This window comes from Chiloscyllium plagiosum, unplaced genomic scaffold, assembly GCF_037043375.1.
Source record: "Chiloscyllium plagiosum isolate Xiang-an unplaced genomic scaffold, Cpla_swu_hap1 HiC_scaffold_5, whole genome shotgun sequence".
In the NCBI taxonomy this organism is placed as follows: Eukaryota; Metazoa; Chordata; class Chondrichthyes; order Orectolobiformes; family Hemiscylliidae; genus Chiloscyllium; species Chiloscyllium plagiosum.
Window position 1 is genome coordinate 52,789,043 of NW_028270143.1, and position 26,794 is coordinate 52,815,836.

General features: G+C 38.0%; 1 protein-coding gene across 6 annotated transcripts in view; it reads left to right on the top strand.

Moving 5' to 3' along the window:
* Positions 1-6,363: 6,363 nt before the first annotated feature.
* LOC122549858 (uncharacterized) overlaps positions 6,364-26,794 on the top strand; it is a 127,914-nt gene continuing 107,483 nt past the window's right edge. For 5 of the 6 annotated variants that reach the window (XR_015757192.1, XR_015757191.1, XR_015757190.1 and 2 more), the window contains exons 1-3: positions 6,364-7,769; positions 14,843-14,911; positions 17,858-17,882. Coding sequence is in view for 3 of the 6 variants with exons in the window: in XM_087987163.1 (XP_087843289.1) it covers positions 6,576-7,769; positions 14,843-14,911; positions 17,858-17,882 (1,288 nt within the window). In the remaining 3 variants the exon portion in view is untranslated. The remainder of the gene's footprint in view (positions 7,770-14,842; positions 14,912-17,857; positions 17,883-26,794) is intronic. The other variant, XM_087987162.1, reaches the window with a different exon arrangement.

A 26,794-nucleotide genomic window follows, 5' to 3' on the forward strand; every position in this document is an offset into this window, starting at 1 on the left:
TTCTAAACATTTCCTATTCAAGTACCTTCCAAATGTCTTTTAAGTGTTTTAGTTGTACCTACATCTATCATTTCCTCTGGCCATTCATTCCATATATGAACCACCCTCTGTGTGAAAATGTAGCTCCTCAAGTCCCTTTTCAATCTTTACTTTAAACTTGCTGGTCTTCCAATACAAAGAGTTGTCCTCAACCAGGTTTTGCAAACTGGCACATTCCAAAGGTCTAGGAGTATGTATTGAAGGCTGCACTGAAGCTTGGACAGCCGCCATAAAGGCCTTTCAGCTATAATGTGCTGCGAATCTGATGACTCATTGAGTTGTATGCTCGTCACTAGTGTAAAGACTTCTTAAATTTCTGTGTTTTACTAATGACTGAAATGACAAAAGAACTGTTTTGAAAGCCAAGGATTGTTGAAAAATAACTGGATGTTTTTGAAAGCAATGACTTGATACTCATTGAAGGCACTGTATACAGAGTCACTGGTTCAAACAGTTGTAGGAGAAGGTGCAGACTAGCTGGAGCCAAGGGTTTGAGAAATGGAGATTTAGCCGGCACTAACTATGTGATTGGTTTGTGGATTAGTGATCAATTATTGATGACAAAGGTCTTCTGCATGCCAACAGCTAAGTGATTGGTTCTCAAGTAACCAAACAGATTGTTTCAGTGAATAATACAGGGAAAAACCATCAGATCTCCAGCAGCTCTCTCTGTACTCTGCAGTAAAACCTGTAGAAATTGGACTCTAAAGAAAACCAGTTTATTTTTCCTTCAGCAATCGCTGTAATCTATGATTTTAAATATTGTCTAGTTATTCATACGATGTAAGTGTCGTTGGCTGGGCCAGCTCATCCCCAATTTCCCAGAGAGCAGTTAAGAGTCAATCATAATTCAATAGATGTGGAGTCACAGATAGGCCAGACCAGGGAAGAATGACCAAATTCCTCCCCTAATGGACTTTAGAGAAACAGATTGGTCTTTAATGAGAATTGATAATGGTTATATGGTCAGCATCAGGGTAGCTCTTTAGAGACATATAGCATGGAAACAGACCCTTTTGTCCAATCAGTCCAGGCCGAACCTAATCCCAAATTAAACTAGTCCCAACCACCTGTTCCTGGCCCATATCCCTCCATACCTTTCCTACTCGAATACTTATCCAGCTGTCTTTTAGAAGTTGCAATTGTACCCACATCCACCACTTCCTCAGTAAGTTGATTAGGCACATGAACTGCCCTCTGTCTAAAAAAATTTACCTCTCATTCTTTTTTAAATCTCTCTCCTCTCACCTTAAAAATGTGCCCCCTAGGATGACATGGTTGCTGTGATTAGCACTGCTGCCTCACAGTGCCAGGGTCCCAAGTTTGATTCCAACCTTGGATGATTATCTGTTTGGAGTTTGCACATTCTGCCTGTGTCTGCACGGGTTTCCTCTAGGTGCTTCGGTTTCCTCCCACAGTCCAAAGATGTGCAGGTTAGGTGGATTGGCCATTTTAAATTGCCTATAGTGTACAGGGACATGTTGGTTAGCAATGGGAAACGTGGGGTTATAGGGATAGGTTGGCAGGGTGGGTTTGTGTGAGATACTCTTCGGAGGGTCAGTGTGGACTTGTTGGACCGAATGGCCTGCTTCTACACAGTAGTCATTATGCTTTTTGAAATTCCCCTATCCTAGGGAAAAGACACTACCATTAACTCTATCTATACTCCTCATTATTTTGTAAACTTTTTTCCCCAGTATTTTAAAAATTGAATTCAAATCTCATTATCTACAATAGATATCACCCGAACACTGGTCTGAGGTTCTGAACTGATAGACAAATTATACTACCACTGTGTCTTTACCTCTCCAAAATAATGACTACTTTAATCATAGACCTTTTTAAAATGTGAACCTGTTATGTGTGGTCTGCAAACAGTGATCGCTTCCACAGAAGGAGCACAGAGAAGCAGCACCCTGATTAACATAAGAATCATCACAGCAGATCCTTTGAACAGAGACCATTTTCTTCTGTCTGTTGTATGGATGTCTTTTTTTGAATGTGTCTGTCTTTGTGTATGTCTCAGAGGGAGTTTATAAGGGGGTTAGAGATTTAACTAAGGTTATATGCTTACAATTCATAATTGTTCACCTATAGCTAGAATCAATTTACATGCAATAAATTGTAATTCTTCGTAATTGCAGAAATGTGACTGCTGTCAACCTGGGTCTAAAAATTGGGTAAATTGGGGAATTCTGATTAGTTATATAAAATCTTTTGAGATGATTCTGGGAACAGCGGATTTTATTTTCAATACTTTACCCTTTGAGGCACAACACAGACTGCATATACAATAGTAAATGTCATGTATTGGAATTGCATTGAGGCATTTAAGGGTGCTCCATTCTTAAAGAAGGAAAGTTGACTTTTATTGTGTCTTCCATGATATCCAATTTGAAATTTTTTGGAAATGCTTTTAGACATTTGATGAATACAGTATATTTCAGCAACAAAAGAAAATGTGGTTTTGAAAACAGTTATTTGGTGGTATAGCATGAGATAATTTTCTCTGTCTGGAAGACTAATTGCTCAGATGTATACCCATTGAGTTTTGAGCAGATTAATAGCTCAGATTGAGGTTTGGGATGTAAGTTCGCTCGTTGAGCTGGAAGGTTCGTTTTCAGCTGTTTAGTTATCATACTATAGTTAGAAACAAAACTCACTTATAAATCAGCCGGAGACAAAGCCATGGAAACAAGGACAATTTATTACAAACTTGAAGTCCGCGCACCCCGCTAGCCTGGCAAAAAGTGCACAGATTTTAAGTATGCAATTATTCTTATCCAGTTAGTGTTGCAGGCTCACATCCCCTTTCCCTATTCGTGCCCTATCATAATCGTTTATTTCATTTCATTCCTTTATTTAGCCTTTACTTGTGACTACCCCTAAGATAATTACTTCACTTGTTTTTCTCTAATCTTTTCTTATCTAGCTGTCCTTGTCTGTCTGGATTCCTATACTTGTTATTACAGCTTGTTCTTCTAACCAGTTTTCTTATCATATTGAAATACTCTTGCTACAACACTTCATAGTTATTTCCTAGCTTAAAACTATTTCTTTAAAACTAATTCTTTAAAAGACCCTCTACATTTATTAAAGTCTTAGCTTTAAGTATGCTACATGTTACAAGAATTCCGCTCTCCCCCGCAACACCCCACCCCCATCCATAGAAGCTACATTCCACTACCATCTACAACAACTACATTTCTATATCGCCTGCAGAAACTACATTTCTTATTTCTCACACTAGGTAACATCATCAGTGAGTCTCTGGTGAAACACTGGTGTTAGTGATTGGCTTTCTATTTATGTGTTCAGGTTTCCTTGGGTTGGTGATGTCATTTCCTGTTCTTTCTCTCAGAGTGGTAAATGGGGTCCAATTTGATGTGCTTGTTGATAAGAGTTCCGGTTGGAATGCCATGCTTCCAGGAATTCTCTTGCATGTCTCTGTTTGGCCTGTCCAAGGATGGATGTGTTGTTCTAGTCGAAGTGGTGTCTTTCCCCATCTGTATGTAACGATACTAGTGAGAGTGGGTCATGTCTTTTTGTGGCAAGTTAATTTTCATGTATCCTGATGGCTAGTTTTCTGCATGTTTGTCCAATGTAGTGTTTGTTACAGTTCTTGCAAGGTATTTTGTAAATGACAATAGTTTTGCTCGTTGTCTGTATAGGGTCTTTCAAGTTCATTAGCTGCTGTTTTAATGTGTTGGTGGGTTTGTGGGCTACCATGATGCCAAGTAGTCTGGCAGTCATTTCCAAGATGTCTTTGATGTAGGGGAGAGTGGCTAGGGTTTCTGGACATGTTTTGTCTGCTTGTTTGGATTTGTTGTTGAGAAATTGGCGGACTGTGTTCATTGGGTACTTGTTCTTTTTGAATACGTTGTATAGGTGATTTTCCATTGCTCATCGTAGTTCCTCTGTGCTGTAGTATGTGGTGGTTTGTTGAAATAATGTTCTAATGTAGCTTCATTTGTGGGTGTTGGGATGATTGCTTCTGTTGTTTACAATTTGGTCCATATGTGTTATTTTCCTGTGGATGCTGTTTGAAGTTCCACATTTGCTCTATTGTGACATCTAGAAATGGCAGTTTGTTGTTGTTTTCCTCCTCTTTAGTGAATTTTATGCCAGTGGATGGTAATGCATAGGTCGACTAGCTTGATAATGTCCTTGCTGGTGAAATTGGTGGTGTTCGGTGTATGTGTTTTTGGTTCTTCTAATAGTGTAGTCAGTGTTTCCTTGGCCAGGTTGATGTTGACGGATGTGAACAGGACTGTTATATCAAAAGAGACCATTCTTTCATCCTTTCTATCTTGGTGTCTTTGATGATGTTGTGGAATTCTTGGGTGGAGTGGCATGAGTCTTCTACTAAGTGTTTTTGTCTTTGGTGCAGCTCCTTGGCTAATCTGTACCTTGGTATTCCAAGTAGCGAAATTATGGGTCTGATGGGGTCTCCTGGTTAGTGAACTTTGGGTAATCCGTAGAAGCGGGATGTGTTGGATCCATCTGGTTTCATTTTTTGGAAGTCTGTCTAATTCTTCAGATTTCTGAAGTTTTTATGTAGAGCTGTGTTTCGGTTCTCTCGTGAGGGTCAGATCTATCACCACCTATTGGTGAGTGTCGGTATCTGCAAGAAGTGCATTCACTTTCTGAATGCAATCTGTTTTTTTTTAAATGAATGTCAAGCATCCTTTGTCTGCAGGTAGATAGCAATGTTTTTATCTTTTCTGAATCCTTCTAGTGCTTTCCTTTCTTGTTTATTGAGTGTCTTTCCATCCTTTTTCCTGCTTAGTGTTGGTGCAACTGTCTAATAGTTTCTGGGTTTCTTCTGTGGGTTTGTTGTCTTTCAGTGTTGTGTCTGTTGCTGCTAAGAAATCTTTCTTGTTGCATCCTGGAAGTTGTAATTTAATCCTCTTACTAAGATGGCTTTTTCAGTGTCTGTTAAGGATCAGTCAGATAGGCTTTTTTATCCACACTTGTGTTGTCTGTGTTGTTATTTTGTGTGAGTTTGTCTAATTTTTTTTCTGCAGGTCTAGATTTTTTCATTTTCTGTGTTTGTCACTGTCTAATATCTATGGTTCATTGTACTGCGTCTGTCCATTCATGGTCTATTGCATTAGTGAAGTATGGTGCAAAATTTCCCGGTTGTATTTATGGAATCTGCTGTGGGCATCATTAATCATTCCTCTAAGCATACTGCGGCCGTTTTGCTCTGCTTTCTTTTGGCTAATGGGGTGTTAAGGGAAAGGTTTGTATTTAAGACATTTCGAGAGTACCTGTTTCCTTAGGCATTTGTGCAGGAAATACAGCTGTTCATGGGTGAAGCTCTGTCAGATGGCATTGGTTTCCCAGTGTTTCCGAAGAAAAGCAGGTCACTAACACCAGTGTTTCACCGGAGGCTTACTGATGATGTTACCTAGCAAGGTGATGAAACATCTGAAAACAAACTTTCCAGCTCAGTGAGCAAACTTACATCCATGTATACCCATTGCTCGGACAGTGTAACCATGCAAAGTCTTTCTCTAAGTAAGTAAAAATAAAATACAACTGGTGCTGGAAATCTAAAGTAAAAACATAAAATGCTGGAGAAACCACAGCATCCACGGAGAGAGAAACAAGTTTCTTTTCCAGAATGGAATGAACTGATGGAATGGAATGGAGGCTGATAGTAACAAAATTTTTAAAAATCTAGATGTGTATGTGAAATAGGAAAGGTTTAGAGGGATGTGGGCCAAATGCTGGGAAATGGGATTAGGTTAATTTAAGATATCTGGTCGGCACGGACGAGTTGGAGCTGGAGTTCTGTTTCCGCCCTGTACATCTCTTTGACTCTATAAATGAACTTACAGACCTGCTGAGTTTCTCCATCATTTTCAGTTTTTACTATACTCTAGGGTTGCTTTCAGTTTTTATGTTTATAAAAAAAGTCAGTGGATGAATGGATTTCTTAGTATTAATAATTTGAAATGACGCTGGAAGAATTCAAAGCTTGAACGCAACTAATAAGAGACGCCGAGTCCATGACAGATTGTTTCCCCAGCGAGCCCTGAGCCTCCAGCTTTGTGACTCTCATCTCCACGCATGCGTACCGAAGGCACAGGCGGCACCGCCGTGAGGAAGTGATGTCAGACGCACCGGAAATACACCGCCGGGACTGCAGAGCGACGGTTTGCGGAATCTCGAAGCGGAGCGGTTTGCTTGGTAACTACGGGCGGACTGGAATGTAAACGTCGTTGTGGCGGGGCGGGAAGGAAGGAGGCCGGAGGCCAGCGGCCACCGCTCGGACTTTGGGGAGGGGGAGGGGGAGGGGGAGGGGGAGGGGTTGGGGTTACGTGACTCCAGACCATTTCGAATGGCCGCTTGAGGGGAAAGTACAAGCAGAGGAATAACGAGTGCTGCAGTCGGCCTCGTCTCACATCTCTTACCTCCCAAAATAGGCCCTCGTATATTTTCCACGTTGATATGTCTGAAAATATGCTTGCAGTTTAGCTGCATTTTAAATGTCTGTTTTTGATCTATTGTAGATTTCGCCCTGAAGCATGAGTGATGCGGTTAAAATTCATCAAACTGTCTCAGATGGAAATGCTGCCGCTGAAAGTGATGCAGACCCAGTACCTGCCGCTGAGCGCGGAATAGAGATCGCAGAAGAAGATTCAAGTGAAATCGAACATCACGATATCAGTAATGAAAGAGATGTAACAAAAAGTCCCGAAAACCAGACCGGAGTTCAGACGAATAGTGGGCAAGATGAAGTAATGGATGAAACGTGCCAAGATCAAGCTCAACCAAACAGTAAACGTGATGAAGATGAGTGTAGTATAGATAAAGTCCAACCCGAAGCTGAAAATGCTGAAAGCGAAATTAGTGATGCTGAGCACCGGGCTCTTGTTCAGGCGAACAGTGATGTGCAAGGTGTAGGAGAAGTCCAATCTTGTAGTAACAGCAGTGAAAAAGATGAAACACAGAGTGAAACAGCGCAAGTTGAAAACGAGCCTATTGATGGAAATGAAACTCCATTTGAGGTAGATCAAATTGAAAATCAGTCCACCAGTGGAGAGCATGATGATGCTCTCATTGAGGTAGATCAAGTTGGAGATCATTTTACCAGCAGTGAACAAGATTTGGTTCAGAATGAGTTGGGCCAAAATCAAGCTAATAATGATAAAACAAAGAGTGGCACAAAACAAGAGAAGCTTCCTAATGATGGTAGAGCAGCAGCAGCTAAGACTGGCATGCGCAAAATCAAATCAACGCTAACTAGTGGAAGAACTGGAAAAACAGGTGTCCTCCAAGGGAATAGAACCCCAGCTTGTATTGGCAGAAAGAAAAAGCTTGCCATAAAAAATTGCAGAAAAATTGATAAAACCTGCAGTGACTTTTCAGTTGGTAAGAGTGCCTCAAGCCAAGCTCAGATTAAGAGTATACTTGCCAAGCCTAAATCGCAAACAAAGAACGCTGAAAAAGGAAATTTAAATGTTTTGGAGGAGGCAGATAAAGTTCAGCCTCAACTGACTGTTGAGAAAGAACCTTTGACTGTTGAAACTAATGCAAATGACATAAATGAACCGAAGAATGAGGCAGCAGACATGTCCAATAAAGACGAACTGCAAGCTACCACAGATCAAACATGGCCACCTGAGAGTACAGAGGCACCTGCCAGTGGAAGGCTACCTGAAAGTGATGGATTTCTTCCTAGCAAAGAGGGCAAACCGGTGACTATGTTTTGGTGTGATGTAAGTATTTATTTAAACTCTTACAAGGATGCTCTTTGATATTTTGCTTTATTCAGTAGTTAATATTTTGATTTGATAAACCTGAACTACCACATGTTGGATTAAAATATTATATCTGGACTTGTCAACTAAAGCAGATAAGGCTGATAATGGTAAAGTGAATTATGAATTATTTTACTTTAAAAAAAACGCTTATGGCTAAGGTTCTATGCCTTGTTTAACTGCTTATGTTATTTCCAAACAGCTGGTGAATGTTCATAACTATTTGATTATGTAACAATACTTCATGACAAACTATGAAATATTATGTTTGTAATGAGATGCTTTAAGGCCATAAGATATATAGGAGCAAAAATCAGACCATTCAGCCCATCGAGTCTGCTCTGCCATTCACTCGTGGTTGATAAGTTTCTTAACCCATTTTCCCTGTAACCTTTGATCCCCTTCATACTCAAGAACCTGCCTACCTCTGTCTTAAATATACTCAATGACCTGACCTCCACAGCCTTCTGTGGCAATGCATTCCATAGATTCACCACTATGGCTGAAGGAGTTTCTTTTTATCTCTTCTAAAAGATCTTCCCTTTACATTAAGGTATCCCCTTGGGTCCTAGTCTCGCTTACAAATGGAAACATCTTCCCAACATCTTTTCTGTACAGGCCATTCAGTATTCTGTAAGTTTCAATTAGATTCCCCCCCCCGCCATCCTTTTAAACTCCATTGAGTACAGACCCAGAGTCCCCAAGCATTCTCATATGCTAAGCTTTTCGCTCCTGGGACCGGGAATGTTCTCGTGAACCACCTCTGAAGACACTTGCAGGCCCAATATATTCTTCCTGAGATATGGAGCCCAAAACTCTGCACAGTACTCCAAATGTGGTCTGACCAGAGCTGTATAGAGCCTCAGAAGTTCATTTTTGCCTTATATTCAAGTCCTCTCAAACTAAATGCCATCATTGCATTTGCCTTCGTAACTACTGACTCAACTGACTTTAACTGTTGTACTTTCACCTGCTTTCTTGGAGTTTATTAGATAAAGATGTCCTAGCCAAAGTAAAATTTTAATTCTAATGAGGTTTTTTCTTGAGGGGGCATAGATGTAGATCTCAGAAACAAATAATATGAAATAGTTTTTTTTGGTGCTATTATGTCTTTGCAATAAAGTAACCTTTTATTGTTTCCATTCCCTGCCATTGGCTTATTCATTTCCTTGTTTACACAAGGATCTTAAATGTGAAAAATGAAAATGGCAAATTTAATTTAACTATGATTCTAAAAAATTGTAAGGTATTAAACTTTCCTTTGCATTTTCTGTATATTTTGTTTCATCAATAGTTCATGGATTTAGCATACATTTTTCATTGATTAGATCAGTTTGACCGTGCTTAACTTTTTGCAGAATCAATATTGTTAGATGGAATGCTTGCAGTTCCAAAACAAGTACTTTTTAAAAATTACTTTGATATGCAGGAATTGTGAATTGAAGAGCAATAGAAGAATGTTACTGCATTGTGTTGCCAAAATGAATGGTGCATGGCATGTAGAAAAATAAAGTAGATCTTATGTTATAAAATGTTTAAGCACATGAACCTAAAGCTCAATTGGTTTGGATATTCTTCTACCATTCATTGTTTCAACATATCACATTTGATCAGAAATTCCAATCAGATTCAGCAAACCTATTTGTGACCCCGATTGAACACAAAAAACACACCTTTTGATTAGTTCTGCACTGAAAATTTCTGGAGAGCAGTCTACTGTGGCATGCAATCCAGGATCATTTGCAGGTAACAGTGAATAAGGAAGGAAACCACACCTCTTCTGTCAGCGCATAAACTGTGGTTTAAATATCCAGCAGCCATTTTTGACAACAAATGAGAAAAGTTAAGAATGTGGTAACTGTGGGACGTGGGTGCCATGTGCATTTTTGGTGTGTGGCAAAGTGCTGGGAGCAGGACGTGGTAGGACTCGGGCGAGTTTTGGTTTGGGGTAGAGGGGTGTGGTGAGATTTCAAGTGAGAACAAAAGGACAGACTCTTTGGCTGACCAAGCCAATGGTGACACATGGCACCTTTCGAAACTAAGCCATTTGCCTCAATGCAGTCCAAATCCCTCTTGCCTTACGTATTCAGGTATTTGTCAAATTGCCTCTTAAACACTGGCATTGAATCTGCTTCTATCATCTCTGGATGCACATTCCAGGCACTTTCTACCCTCTGTGTAAACCAAAAAATTGCTTCTCGTTTCTCCTTTAAGCTTTCCTCATTTCACCTTAAACCATGTTTCTCCCGGTGATTGACATTTCTACCTGGGAAAAAGACTCTGACATCCATTCTATCCATGCCTCTTAGTAAGTTTGTAAACTTCTATCAGGTCGACCTTCAGCCTCCGACTGTCAAGTGAAAACTGTTTGCAGTCTCTCCTCACAGCTAATATTCTCCAAACGAGACAACATTCTGGGGAAACCATTTCTGTAGCCTCTCCAAAGTCTCCACATCCTTCAGTTAATGTGGCTACCACAACTGTGTACATCATTCCAAATGTGGCCTAACTAAAGCTGTATACAACTGCAACATGATTTGTCATTTTGTCCCCTATGCCCAACTGATGAAGGCAAGGATGACATATGTCTTCTTGACCACCTTATTCATTGTATTGCCACTTTCAGAAAACTGTGGACTTGTATGCCGAGATCCCTTTGTATCTTAATGCTTCTAAGTGTTCTGCTATTTTCTATATACTTCCATCTGCATTAGACGATCCAAAATGCATCCACCTTGCATTTGTCTGGGTTAAATTCCATCTGCCATTTCTCCCACCAAGTCCCCAGCCAATCTAGAGCCTGTGGAATCCTTTGGCAATTCTCCTCACTGCCTTCACCACCCTCAATATTTCTGTTATCAGCAAACTTACTAATCAGACCACCTACATCCTCCTCCAAATCGTTAATGTATGTTATATTTACATATATTCCAAATAACAAGTGTCCCAGCACTGATTCTTGTGGCAGCACATCTCCAATTTGAAAACATCTTTCTTCTGCTATCCTCTCTTCTATGACAAGCCAGTTCTGTACCCATCTTATCAGCTCATTGTGGATCCCATGTGACTTCACCTTCTGTATGAGCCTGCCATGAGAAGCCTTGCCAAAAGCCTTGTTAAAGTCCATGTAGACAGCATCCACCACCTTGCCATCATTTCTCTGTTCCTCAAAAAACTCAATCAAGTCTCTCATACACTTTCTCCACCCTACCCCACACAAAGCCATGCTGCCTGTCATTAGAAGTTCATACCTTTACAGATGTCAGTACACCTTGTCCCGAAGAATTTTTTCTAATTATTTCCGTACCACTGACATAAGGGCTCACTGGCCTGGAATTTCATGGATTATCCCATAGCCCTTCTTTAACAAAGGTGCAATGTTGGCTATTCTCCAATCCTCTGAGACCCCTCCTGTGACTAAAGAGGATACAGAAATTTTGTTCAGGCCCCAGTTTCCTCCCTCAGTACTCTGGATAAATCCCATCAGGTCCTGGGAACCTGTCTATCTTAACACTTTTCAAAACACCCAATGCTTCTTTTTATATTGAGATGCCCTAGAATAATAACATACCTCTCTAGACTCACTATCCACCATGTCCTTCTCCTTTGTGAATACTGATGCAAAACATTCTTTAAGAACCTCACCCACTTACTTTAGCTTCTCACATAAATTCCCTCCCTTATCCTTGAGTGAGTCTGCCCTTTTCCTAACTACCCTGTTGCCTTTCATGTACATATAAATGCCTTGGGATTTTCCTTAATCCTGTTTGCCAAAGACATTTCATGAACCTTTTTAGCTCTCCTAATGCCATCTAAAGTTCTTTACTGTTTCTTAATATTCTTTTGGGTCTCTGTCTTTGGTTTTCTTTGCCTTATGTATGTCTCCTTTTTCTTCTTGACTAAGCTCACAATTTCTCTTGTCATCAGAAGTTCCTGAATCTTGCCACCCTTATCCTTCATTTTAACATGCTAGTAGATTTACCCTCAAACAGCCACCCGTAGTCTACGTTCCCCTTTTGCTACCTAATGTGCTTGTAGTCAGCCTTCCCCAGTTTAGTACTTTCACCTGAGGACTGCTCTTATCCTCATCCATAACTAACTTAAAACTTCTGAAATGCTCTCTCACTGAAACTTTGTTTACTAGCTGGGCTTATACCCTAATACCAGGTGTTATATAGCCCCTTCCTAAGTTGAACTGTTTACTTATTGCTTCAAGAAGCCCTCATGGACATACCTAACAATTCCCTCCCCATCCAAGCTCCCGTACGTAAGTGTGTTCCAGTCAATATAGAAGAAGTTAAAATTATCCAGCAAACAAATCTGTTGGTTTTATATTTTGTCCATAATCTGCCCACACATCTGTTCCTCTATCTCTTGCTGGCTCTTGGGGAGTCCTGTAGTACAGCCCTGTCAAACTGTTGGCAACCCCCCCCCATATGGTCCTGCAGGATGAGCCTTGCAAGGTGTCTTCCCTCAGTACAGCTGTGATCGGAGAGTCAGGACTTCAGTTTAATAGTTTATAATTCCACTTGATGGTAATACTAGAACAAGCTAAATCTGAATGAGCTGAAGAAGGGCTCATGCCCGAAATGTCGATTCTCCTGCTCCTTGAATGTTGCCTGACCTGCTGCGCTTTTCCAGCAACACATTTTCAGCTCTGATCTCCAGCATCTGCAGTCCTCACTTTCTCCTAAATCTGAATGATGCTTAGTTGATACATCACAAGTTTAATTTTTACAATTGGTTATCATGGTGGTTAGACATTAAACATATTAAGCTTTTGAAAAAAGAGCACCAGTTTTTTGCACAAGAAAAAAAAATCCAATCTATTTTATGTATATATGAATCTCCAGTTTAGAAATAAACAATAAAACAAAGTTTCAACCTGGTACACAGCAATTTTTATTACAGGTACTCTCTCCTAATGAAGTGACCCCATGACCTAACTCTTCAGTTTCTTGTTTAACTGACTCTTTTCCGGTTTGGTATCCTAGAGATGCCTTTCCAGTTCTGATGACATAATTCTTCATTTCTGAAAACTTGTATGCAGTCTGTCTCAGCTTGGAGACTTCACGAACTAAAGCCTTCATACCAGAGTGAAATTGTTCTGAACTGAAAAACTTAATTCTTCAGAACTGAACTGAAAAATAGTGGTGCCTGGTTTGTTTCCTTTGTGGTTCATAAAAGTTCAACTTTTGTAAAGACTTAGGAATTTAACACCACAGACTTCGTACAAGGCGCATTTCTTGGCAAATGTTTAAAACAGTTTTCCAAATTACTTTCTAACATCTTTTAAAATAAAGTCATTTCACAGAACTGGAATCCATAGTCCATCAGTATCTTTTAAAGATTCACATTACCAAATGATAATGTATATTACACTGTTAAACTAAATCACCCTAGATTTTGAGCAGGTTTATAATCCTGTAACTTTTCCTGGGTAATTATTACGTTTAAGTAAATCAAAACCTTCCAAAACTTTATTTTTGTAGGTTTCAGGTGCAGGATAATTTGATCCAAGGAAATTTTAATTTCCTAGTGAGTTTTTGTGTTGGGATTTCACATTGTCCTGATGTGCAATCTTCCAGAAGCTACTACCTGGCATTTGGAATTACTGCACTATTCTGCTTTAACAATGATGAATGTCAAAAGCTTTGAAGTCCTGATTTAAATAATCTTGTTTGTATGTTCACTGTTGTGATAGAATTATGTTGTTACATGTGCTGATTCATTTTATGATTTTGATGCTCATTTATAGGTTCTGTAGAAGTGATTGAGTCATGTTACCTTTTAAAAAAAAAACTTGATCTAAAATAATGCAGTTGTTACATGTTTCTAAGTTTAATTTTTGTTAGCTCATCTTTAAACTGAGTTCATTTATAAAGAATGAAAGAAGTTCATCATGGACTCGTTGCATGATGCAGTATTAAGGCAAGGAAGTTGAAATGTACAACAATCCGGCAGAATTCAGAATAGCAAGTTTCCTACGTATCTTGTTAAACTGAATAATAAAATACACAGAGAGCCAAATTAAGAAGAAGAAGTGGGAAACAGAGACAAACTGCACGGATTCATTCTTGTTTTGTTCCAGAGGCAGTGGGGTATAGAAACCTAGCGTTTAGACAGCACTCAGTTAACAGAAGCATTTTTTTAAATAAATCAAGCTTCTAGAGTTTCTGAGATCTAATTTCAAATAAAAGCTGAAGGGAGGTTTTAGCCATGGCTCAGTGAGTAACTATATACTTCCTGTGGCAGCATAAGATAGGTTCAGATGGGCTAGCTAAACTTTTAATCTCTTCCATACTCATTAATTTTTACTGACTCAGATTTGATTTGTACGGTTAGCAGTCTGAGTAAGGACAATGCTAAATCACGCCAAGGCTTTGAAATAATTGCAATTTCACTTTCAAACTAAATCGTACAAAACAGTTGACTCCAATTATATTCAGGGTTAGAGTGATGCTGGAAAAGCACCGCAGTTCAGACAGCATCCAAAGAGCAGGAAAATCGACGATTCGGGATTTCAGCTAGCCCATTTGAACCTATCCTATGCTGCCACAGGAAGTATGTAGTTACCCATTGAGCCATGGCTAAAACCTCCCTTCAGTTTTTATTTGAAATTAGATCTCAGAAACTCTATAAGCTTGATTTATTTAAAAAAATGCTTCTGTCAATTGAGTGCTGTCTAAACGCGAGGTTGCTATACCCCACTGCCTCTGGAACAAAACAAGAATGAATCCGTGCAGTTTGTCTCTGTTTCCCACTTTTTCTTCTTAATTTGCCTCTCTGTGTATTTTGTTTTAACTAACTATCTGAGTATAGTACTTTTCGCCCTTCAGTTAATTTTTTTGAACATTAACCTTTAAATTTGAGCATCCTACTACTACTTTTGAGATTTGAATAATATTTAAAAATGGTCTACATGTAAAAGTTCTATAATTAATAAGATATTCATGCATAAAAGTTTAATTCTATATTAATTTATCATTTAAATTTACTGTAATGTTTTACAAGGCATATTTTTATTCTAGATTTGCAAGGTAGTTTGTACATCTGCTCTGAATCTCCAGATGCATTTCCTTGGCTTTAAACACAAAAAGGTATGAAGTTTCAGTCACGATCATTAAGCACTTCTAAAATAATGATAACTTTATTCCTAAGTTTCAACAGTAAATGTGCTCTTAGAAAATATGTTAGTGTATCACTAATGTTACATTTTCAAATACAGTGAAACCTTGATTTCTGCATAGTAATTGTCTGTTTTCTTGATCATTTGTAAGAATACAGATGGGAATTTATATTGACTAAACTCCGTGTAGGTCAGAGTACCATTGACGGTTGAGCTGCCAGTAAATCTGTTGAAAATGGAACATCTCATTGGGTACACAGGTCATGATTTAGATTTAAATTGGTAATAAGCAAATCTATTGTTAGCAAATATCTGATTTTGATTTTTCACCTTATTTTGAGAGTCTTTATTGTTCTGAAGAAACTTTACAGCTTTGAAGTGATTTTACTGATGTATGTGAATATAAATCAAACTTTTCCAATGTAATGACAAATGAGGTGATCAGTTAGAGTTGCCAGTATTTTGTGGAATAGTTGTAGTTAAAAATTGAAATGCTTGGGACTCTGATCTGCCAGTTTTTGTTATCTGAAATTCACCTCTTGTGTTTATGGGCATAATTAAGGTTTCATTGTCCCTGGTGTGCCATATGTTTCTATAAGTTAAAACATTCTTGCATTTTGCTACAGTCACATTAACATTTATTCTGAACATATTACACTAAATTGTTTTCCTAGTTTTGTTGTTTTATTTTAGGAATTCTTAAGGCCAAAGTTTTTGTTTGGTGTTTGTACTGTTCTGAGACTAAGATGACTGATACATTATTACGACAGAGAGATCTTTTTAAAATTCTCCGACACATAACTGTGCAACGAAAGTTAACTCCTGAAGAAAATAAGTATTAGTGTCATTTTTAAGTGGCTGCTAATGCTTGATATCCTAGACAGACTAGCATGTGGGCTTATAGTGAGGCATGTTCAGTTACTTTAAAACTCAGAATTAACTCTGAACAATTATTTGGGCAGTAGTGGACATTGATGTATGCTGAAGTTTGGAAAGAGTTTTGAACATTTAGAAATATAGCTCAGGTTTGAGAATTTAGTTTCCTTTTATAACATCATTCCATTGATGACTCACCTCTTTGATACAAATTGGAAGAGAATACTGCACTTTAAAATCTTAAATACATCTAGTTGACTAAAAACTGAGTGCAACACGTACTGAATTTTCTTTCTCATTGAGTTTATTTCATTACATAACCAGGGTGGAGATGTAATATTATAAGTTGTTAGCTTTTATATGCTTGTGACAAGATTAGTATACTTTTTAAGATGTCCATTACAGCAAAAGTCAAATCTCATAGAATTCATAGAACCTATTATATTCATTTCCTAAATCAGATGAATTATGTTTTGTAATTTCAGATGATTTGCAGTTAAATTAATTTGGGGCTATAATTTTACCATTGTTTCGGCTGTTATTAACTTTGCATTTTTAATGTAAAGTCTCTTAAATTGTTTATTAGCTTGTTGAATCAAAATAATTCATGACTCTACACACAAGTGGAATACTGTATAGACCATTATTCTGATCTCCCAATGTTCTTCTAAAGCATTTAGAATGTCGCTCAGCACTCCTTTAAATTTATTTGCTGGTTTGCATAAAATAGTTAAATTTAATTGAGTGACATCACCAAGAATTTCTTGGATGTATGTTTGAAGACTAGCATCTAACCTTCAAGTTTAGATGATTTAGCTCTTTAATTTTTCATATTTCAACTTGCAAAAAAAATTACAGTTTTGTAATGTGCTGGACTTCAACCATCAAAATGTGCATTTCATTGACATGAAGAATGGCCACTTCATTTAAGTGTGATTTGGTAGAAATACCATCTATATCACTTCTTAAATTGAGAGGCTTGAAGAAATTGGATCGCTGTTTCCAGAAAGCAACAGGGCACTCACACTTAAATCCCATTCCTGACAGATACTCGCACTCAGGCTCCCATACACAGCGTCCAGTCTTTGTTGAATTCTCAGTTGAAGGAATAAGAGCCTGCTGTAAGGTTTTTTTCCTGCATCCTTGATATACCTTTTAGCTGGTTATCAAGGAGCAGTGATAAAAACATCTGTGAAGATCTTCATGGGTACACACCCCTTTCAACTGAAGTGCATGTAGGGAGGGAGTAAAGAAGATGAACCACCTGACTGTTTTCAATGAACAGAAGACTGGATCTTCCTTGATGTGCATCAACTGCCTGTCTCAGCAACACTAATTATTTATGAGAGCTAATTAATATGAGAGGATGACCTGGGTTGCTGAGCTACAAAACATACTTTGCTGGGCTCTGAATTTTTTGCATCCGAGACTTCATTCAATAGGCTAAAATAAACTGATGTAGAAAACTGTTAAAACATTGAATTGTACATTTTGGAGCACTATTAAGGTTTTCTTGTAGAAAATATGTTTTTGTGAGTTTGCATATTAGTACCCTTATAAAAATGTTGCAGTGTTGATTGCTGTTATTGATGGTTGTTGCAGAAAATTATTTGTTTATTTTAAAGTTTATCCAGATTTCATACCAGCATGAAATCTTATGATTCAGATGGCTGTATGAATTTTATATTAAGTACTTTGAATGAATGTTAGTTATCAATCCACTTTTTAATACAAAACACTGCGAACATGAACTATTTTTCTCATCAGTTTAGTTGTATCCTACACATTTGTAAATGCAGATGGCCTGCAATAAGAAATTGGATCTGTGGCCAATTTGACCGTCCTGTGCAACCTTGCGTTTTTGAAGGACAGCCACAGGGTTACCTTAATTTTAGCGAGCAGTGAAATGTGGCCTTCAGAACAAACTTTGCTTTAATACATTTTAATTAAATGTTTCAGTTTTATGTCCCAACAGAAGCAATCTCGCTAACTTTTTCTGTTCCTTTTCCTGGTTGATTCTCTCCAAACATCATTCTGGCAGATTGAAGCAGCTTTAAAATGGAATGGTAAGTATTTCAGGATTCCTTATGAATCTGTTCCCATCTCTACAGACGTTACTATGCCTAAATTCGTCATGCTGTTTTGAAGTTTAATTTCCACTGTAGTGCTTATTTAGACTAATGAACATTCATAACTGTTTTTTCAATAGTTCTGAGAATACTTTTTGATGTATAGTCGGCAGCAATCAAAGCTGTGTAATTCGGACATCGAGGGTTTCTTGCACTGGTCTGAAAGATTACATCAAATCTAATTTCCTAAAAGAATCTTGGTCCGTCTAATCAAATTTGCAATCTTCCATGCAAAGTCTGTATTAATCAAGATGTAAAGAGATGTTACTATGAGTAGTTTTAATGTTTCAAGAATCTGTCTACATCATGCACTACTAGTAATTTTGGCAATCACAAATTCCGTAGCTTAAATTATTATAGCCACTTGGAATTTATACTATGGATGTGCAATGAGTGAAGTCTAACATGTGTTTTTTTTAGAAAGAGGAACTCTAAACATTCTCCAGTAAAGTTATTTTAAATACGTTAGTTGTGCCCAGCAGATGTAGAATATTAATATTTGTTCAGCAAGCGCTATAATGGACCCTGTCTATACTTGGCTGTATCAAGACAAAAAAAAACTTTATTCAGTAATTATTTTAGAAGAGTGCCAATTTAAAATTAATATTGCCTTATACTTTTATTAAAAAAAGGACAGAACTGTAAACTTGATTTGAATTTTTTTGTTTTCAAAATAGTTTGTCTTCAGGTAACTTAATTATTCCGCTGGCCTCTACTCCAAAATTGATGGAAATTTCCATGACAACTGCACACTGGCAGTTTATAAAATTGCCCATTTTTGTTTAGTTTCTGAAGACAAATCTAAATCAATCAGTTTGTCATTATAACTGCTGAAATGTTATTGTTTGCTTCAAAGTTAATACAGTTCTCAAAAGTGTAATCAGTCTAACTTGTAACTGACTAGCATTACCAAATATATATTCTTATAAGAAATAACATCTGATTTAAGTCTGACAGGTGCTGGTTAACGAAATATGATTTATTCCTTTTGAAAGGAATCATAAAATGATGAATCTGATGTTAATCAATATGGATGTATTCATGGTGGAGCTCTTAAAATGACTAGCCTCCTTGGAGTTAGGAGAGAGTATGATGGCATGATGCAGAGTGGATCCAGGATCGTGACTTCAGATGACTCATCCGACAATGTTTTATTAAACTCTGAAACTAAACCCAGCCACCTCATCTATTCTCACGCCTGATGCACCAAAGCTAATCAAACAAACTCCAATATTTCAATGACTAATGCCTTGTATTATTTGGAGTTGGGTTTTGATGGCCAAGTTCATCTTGTTTTCGACAATTGTCTTAGATAAAGAAATTGCAGTGGCACCCAAACTGAAGTAGGTGTTCTGTGAATGGTGAGCACAAACGTTGACTTGTTGAAGCTAAATTTATTTGGGTTTCTGTGAACGAAACAATTCAGAAGCCTAAAATATCAATTCAGGTTGTCTTGGTTTCACTGAAGTGGAATTTCCTTTGTGAGGCATGATCTTGAGGAGTTTTGGATGCAATATCATGCTTGGCATAGCTTAGAACTGTCTAAGCTGTTACCAGTGGTACTGCATCCACTACATTCCCTCAAGGATCAGAGCACAAGGGAATATTTTGATGCTTTTTAATGAAAGATGATCACACCTTCTCTTCAAAGTCTGCAGCAAAAGTTATGCAAGCATAAACAAGCATCGTCATCCGATGACATCAGTATCGTAATTGGGCACAATTTCCAGTATCTTCATTAATTGTTTAATGAGGTAATGTGCCTGAAGAAGTGGATGTGAACTCCTGCAACTCACAGTGAATTGTGCTTCTAACTGTGTTGATTAGAAGGATTTTCTGACATCTGCTGGACATCTGTCAAGGGCTTGAACTCTCCCTTGTCAGTAATTTAATAACTACTTATTGAGGGAAGGGACAAGTGGAGGTAAACATGATCTCTCACAGTGTTGCTTCAGAATGTCATGTCTGGTGATGAGGGATTGGAATGCAGTCGATCTTTTATGGTGGACTAGGTAGCCAATCCTTGAATCAGGAAGCTTTACAGGATGACTCACTAGACAGCCTGCCATGGTGAAGACACTTGGAGGAATAAAATTGGGGGTATGACTTCACATTTATTTCCAGTGAACATTGTACATCAGTGCCCATGTTGAGCACTTGTTGATGTGGACAACAAGCGAAAAGCTTACAAGAACTTCTGTTGGTAAACTGTCCAGTGTTAGTTGTTTTTGTATGAAAAATACTGTTGCACACTCGGGAAGCTTTAAACTTGGTTTTACCAACCCGTATCTAATTCGTCTTCCTGTAATAGGTGAATTATAGCCATTTGGCGAGAGTTGTACTTAACATCAGGAAAACTGTATTTTTACAGTAGTATCTTGGTTTGGAAGCCTCTATGTGTGGTGACCGATTCTACGTGAGCCAGTGTCTGACTGATCAAAAATCAAAAGATATTAATTTTTGCACAGGTTAGAGACCTGATAAAGGTCTTGTCAGAATCTTTGCAAACCTTGTGCTGACTTAAGCATCATGAGTGTGCTGTGTGTAGTCGGTTAATGATTTTCCTTTTACTCCTTCCTCCCAATTAACCCACCTAGGCCTGTGTTTTTCTTTGGGGAGGGAGGGTGGAGAAGAGTTTGGTGGTGAGTAAACAGGGCATTTCGCAAATAATTTTGCTTATTTTAAAGTACAGAAAATATTTAATTTTGCCATTAAATTACTTTGTAATCTGAAATGTTGCATGGTGAAAACATTTACACAAAAATAAAACCAAGAATTGCAGAAACTGGAAATCTAGAAAAAAAAGGCAGAAAGTGCTTCGCAAATGTAGGGCTGACAGCATTGGTCATTGGACTTGAGAAAGTCTCATGACATTTCAGGTCATTGGACATGAAATATTAACTCTGTTTATATTCGAGTTTACCCATTTTGCTCACTTATTAAAATTAGAACCTCTCGCCCTAAATTGTTTTTTGTTACCTCAGATTACAACAGAATCTTGATCAGATGGGCCAGTGGGCCGAGAAGTGGCAGGTAGAGTTTAATTCGGATAAATGTGAGGTGCTGCATTTTGGGAAGGCAAATCTTAGCAGGACTTATACACTTAATGGTAAGGTCCTAGAGTGTGTTGCTGAACAAAGAGACCTTGGAGTGCAGGTTCATAACTCCTTGAAAGTGGAGACGCTGGTAGAAAGGATAGTAAAGAAGGCGTTTGGTTTGCTTTCTTTTATTGGTCAGAGTATTGAGTACAGGAGTTAGGACGTCATGTTGCGGCTGTACAGGACATTGGTTAGGTCACTGTTGGAATATTGCATGCAATTCTGGTCTTCCTATCGGAAAGATGTTGTGAAACTTGAAAGGGTTCAGAAAAGATTTACAAGGATGTTGCCAGGGTTGGAGGATTTGAGCTATGGGGAGAGGCTGAACAGGCTGGGGCCGTTTTCCTTGGAGCGTCGGAGGCTGAGGGGTGACCTTATAGAGATTTACAAAATGATGAAGGCCATGGACAGGATAAATAGACAAAGTCTTTTCCCTGGGGTTGGGGAGTCCAGAACTAGAGGGCATAGGTTTAGGGTGAGAGGGGAAAGATATAAAAGGGATGTAAGGGGCAACTTTTTCACGCAGAGGATGGCACATGTATGGAATGAGCTGCCAAAGGAAATGGCGGAGGCTGGTACAATTGCAACATTTGAGAGGCATTTGAATGGGTATATGAATAAGGAAGGGTTTGGAGGGATATGGGCCAGCTGCTGGCAGGTGGCACGAGATTGGGTTGGGATATCTGGTCGGCATGGACGGGTTGGACCGAAGGGTCTGTTTCCATGCTGTACATCTCTGACTCTATAAAGAAGATGCATATTAGAGGCTATAAATTTTGGAAGACAAATGAAGGTCATAAGTTGCTACAACTATTTAAATCTCTGAGGAAATGAGTTAGTCTTGTACCGAATTATTATGATGATGAATTTAAGATTATGTAACACTTTCATTTGAAGACAATCTTTTTGAAATTGCCTTCCCAATCAGTTGAGGGCAAATAGTTTCTAATGTAATCTAGCAATGCTGTAATGGCTTGATTTTAGTTCTTGCTTTTGAAAAGTCATAATATGTTGCTGATTAACAAAAGTACAGCTGCCATATTCTAACATAACAGTAAATCAATATGTATAAAATTCTTAGATTCATTTTAACAAATGTGTTTAGGTCAAATCAAGGTAGCAGGATGTGACCATTCTCTTAAACAGAATAGGCGATAAACAAAAGCAGAAATTACTGGAAAAGCTCAGCTGGTCTGGCAGCATCTGCGAAAAGAACTGTTCTGAGGAAGAGTCACCGGACCCGAAACATTAACTCTGATTTCTTTTCACAGATGCTGCCAGACCTGCTGAGCTTCTCCAGCAATTTCTGTTTTATTTTGTGATTTATATAGCATCAGCAGTTCTTTTGGTTTTCAGAATTGACCATATTTGATTACAGCTAGAGTCCTCATGTCACAACATGAAGTTAGGACAGTCTTCCTTTTTGTTACCATTACTTTAGCAAACAGTGACATTCAATGTTTCTTTTTAACAGATTGAAAATATAAGCTCACGCTGACTCATTATAACATGGCACACCTTTTTTACTGTATTCTCTTCTGTGCTACAAATCGGTTGTTTGTGATGAGTGACTATTCACGGTGTTAGTCTCTTCGTAGAAAAAGAATAATATACAGTAGCTTTTGAAAACCCTCTGGTAATGATAGAAGATTTCCCTGTATTGGCATTGTTGTCCTGTGAATAATATGGTGAGCATGATGATTTTGGGAACTGCCCTAGAAGGTACATTTCAGACATATGGATTTGCGTTTCAGGAAAAAAAAGTCTTGAGACTTCATGAAGATTCTAAATACTGCAAACTAATACAATAACAAGTGATACACAAAATATTTCCTGTAGACTGATTGTAAATGCATTTTTTAAATTCCCCAAATCCTGCATATTTGGTTGAATTCAGGAAGGTTTGTATAGTTGCAGTTATATAATGTGCAGTTGAGCTAAATGGACTCCTTCTGTGTCATAATGACTTATGAATCAATGCGTTAGTGGACACTGTTGAGTTTTGAGAAGAGCTAAAACTTAAAAGGGAAAATTTATTATGGACTAGCTGCAATGTTTTTCCCCCAAAAGTTTCCCTTGAGCACTGTACTTTGAGTTTTGGGGCTACTTTTTAGTTTTCTGGGGTTATTTTATTGATTTTCCTTAACTCCTTTTTAAGGTACAGTCATATAGTAATATTATGGTCTGTATTTATGTTAGTATGTAGGATTTCTTATTCACAGCATATGGGCATTGCTGACTAGGCTAGCATTTATTGTCTATCCCTCTTTGCCCAATGGATAGTTATGTGGGTGTGGAGTCACATGTAGGCCAACCAGGTAAAAAAGGCAATTTTCTTTCCCTGAAGAGCATTAATGAACCAGATGAGTTTTTATGACTATTGCCAATAGTTATATGGTTGCTGTGAGGCTAGCTATGTTTCTCATTCCAAATGTTATTAAATTTAAATTCATCCATTTTTTTGCGGTGGAATCCATGTTCCCAGACTATTAATCTGGGGTTCTCGATTACTGGTCCAGTGACATTATCAATGCCCAACTACCTCCCCCTTTAAGGGTTTTTGGACAGAATCAGAAGTAGTGGAATTCATCAATATCATGAATTTTCAACACAAGAAAAAGCATGTATTTCCTAGATATGACAAATTAACACAAGATAAAAGGTGTAAGTGAGAAAAGGATCTTTTCAAAATAACTGCTTATTTGCCCTAAAAAAAACTGTAGCCCTAATCTTATACCTACTGCAGACTTGTGATATTTTTGTTACATTTTCACAAAATAGAGTATTTTAAACAGGCAGTTATTACTTTTTTTACTGCATTTTGGCTTTCAATTTCAATTTCACAGTCATTACAATAGTATCCACTCGAGTCTTTTCCATAGTGTTGTTCCTGAACATGAGCTTTTAAGCTCAAGATACCGCAGTCATTTAAAAGTAGTTTATTACTTTTAGTGATTTCAACTTTTCGTACTGTCTAATTCCTTTGACAGGTCTGAATTACTCCCTATTCCTTGCAACCATTTTCATTCTCTTTGGCCTCTCGGCCTCTTTTTTGCTTTCTGTCTCTCTTTTTCTCTCTTTCTCTCTCTCCCCCCTGACTCACTCTGCTACACCCAGAATCAGTGGGCAGATGGCTGCCTTGCCCATATTTCTCATTCTTTAGGGATTTATTAGTGTAACATTTAGTTATTTATGTTGTTAAGTAACTTGAGAGATTTTGGATTATATGTGTAAAATTGCCATGGTCGTAAGAAACCTTGATTCCTATTTACAATTATTGTGTGAGATTATTGATGTCTTAATGATACTGAGTATGTCTTAAAATCAGTACTAATGTGTGCATAAATTTCTGACTCAATTTCATATACTTACAAGTTTTTTTTAATGTATGTTTGGAAAATATAATACAGGTCTTCTAATAACAGGATGTGATTATCCAATGAGTAACCACACCATAAAGACTGGAGGAGATATTTGTAGTGGATAGAGGTTTAGGTACAAGCTTAAAGTGTGGAAGGGCGATGGAGGGATTTGGGAAGGAAATTCAAACATGAGGTATGGTGTATAGACACAAAGGTATGTGTGTAATAAGCTAGACTTGAAAATGGAGAGATTTGCAAAATTCTGAAGAATGTTATTGTTTAATATTGAAGAATGTTATAGAGTACAGTTTAGAGAAATTCAAAAATAACAATGTTTTAAATTTGAGTGATATTGATTCTCAAGGGCAGCTAGGGGTGAGCAATAAATGCTGGCCCAGCCAATGATATAAAGGTCATGAGTGAATTACAAAAAAAGGAATAAATAATTGAAGTAAAGAGAGGTGGGTATTTGTAACTGGTTGCAAAATTGCAGTAGGACTTTGTGTTGATGCTTATAGTCCTGAGATGTCAGCTGTGAATTTGGCAGAGAGAACATTTTTTGGAGATGACAGATATGAGTGATTGATTGAAAGTTTCAGTGGAGGAAAGGCAGAGACAGATGACAGTATAGATGGTGAAATAGATAGTCTTTTGGGTGCTGCAGTATTGGATTGGATACTTAGTTGTGAATTACTTGAGATATTAGGGCTGTAAACAGTCTGAGTTAACCTAGGCCAGTTGCGTGGAATGTGTTGACTTTCTTAATGAGTGTGGTATGTTTGGAGCTGCTCCTTTGTGAATGTTGTCAAAATTTGATGCCGAAGCGCATAAGGTATTCGATACAGGCAGCAAAGGTTTGGATGAGCTCAAGATTTTGGAAAGTTGGAGGCTAGCCAGGAAAACTTTGAAATAGTGAAAATACTAACACAGGAGCAGGAAAGGTATTGAAAGGAGTCGTACAGAGGTAAAGCTAGGTGTCATCTATATTCCTTCAAAAGCTGCCCCACTGATCTATGTAGGTTATGTTGTCAATTATACCATGTGCATGAGTAAAGGTCCAAGAATGTATCCTTGATATGGATTTGATTTGTGGATGCAAAGAGAAACCATTGACAGATGTGACGTGTACATCTGAGTTGAGTAAAATATAGTATATCTCAGTCTCGTTGAGCTAAACAATGGAGGATAGGTATTGGAGTATGTTTTGCGTCAAAAGCAAGTTAAGAATAACTAGAGACGTGATGGTCAGAATCATACGGAATATCATAATTGACTTAGGGAGTTTTTGATTTTGCAAGAGGTAAGCAAATCTCACTTGAAGATTTTAGATGCAGTTTGTGCAAGGCATGGACCAGGAATTGAGACAACAATGTATTTTTGCATTTTGAAAGGTCAGGGGTTGAGGAGACTTTACTATCAGTCCAGATCTGGTAATAAATTTGTGGATATGCTCTTTGCAGTTGAGGTGAGGATGATGGAAATCATGAAATGATTTGCTTGGGCTTTGATCATGGTTTTGGATTCAAGGACATCCAAAGTCTATGTGAAAAATTGTTTGTTTAAATTAGCACGTTTTATCGTATTAAACTGCAGGAAATTTAAACATAGCGCAGTCCCATAAGAAGCAAGAAATCAATAACTGGATTATTCTGTTGTTGTTTGAATTGAGATTCTATGTGTACCTGAGAGGACAGTTGGAGCCTTAAGTAACATCATAATGGAAAGCACATTCGCCATTTTTTAGTATGCATTTGTGTGTCTACTTGGTTTGTGTATGCATGTCTGTTGTGTGACTTCCACCCACGAGTCAGGTTTAAGCAAGTCAAGTGAATTAAGAAAAATCAGGAGGGCAAAAAGGGGATAATTCAAAGAGACTGCAAGTATATTAAGGACAAAAGATCAACAAGATCATTATGTGTGGAGCCACTGGTGATGGGAGAGATTTTAAATTAATATTTTGCTTCACTATTTACTGTGGAGAAGGATATGGAAGCTAGGGAACTATGAAATAAATATTGATGTTTTCAAAACTGTTCATATTACAGAAGAGGTTGTGCAGGAAGTGTAAAATGCATAAAGGTAGATAAATCTCTGAGACCTGATCAAGTATCCTAGGACACTGTGTGGTAAACTAGGGAAGCAATTATTTGGACCAAGCAAAGAGATTTATATCATCGACAGCCAAGGTTGAGGTGCTGGAAGACTGGAGGGTGGGTAGTGTTATGCCCTTATTTTGGAGAGGCTACAAAGAGAAGCCTGAGAGCTATATATGGGTGGGTTTGACGTCAATGGTAGGTAAGTAGTTGGAGGGGATTCTGAGAGACCGGATTTACATGCATTTGGAGAGGAATGGACTGATTAGGGATAGTCACCATGGCTTTTTGTGGGA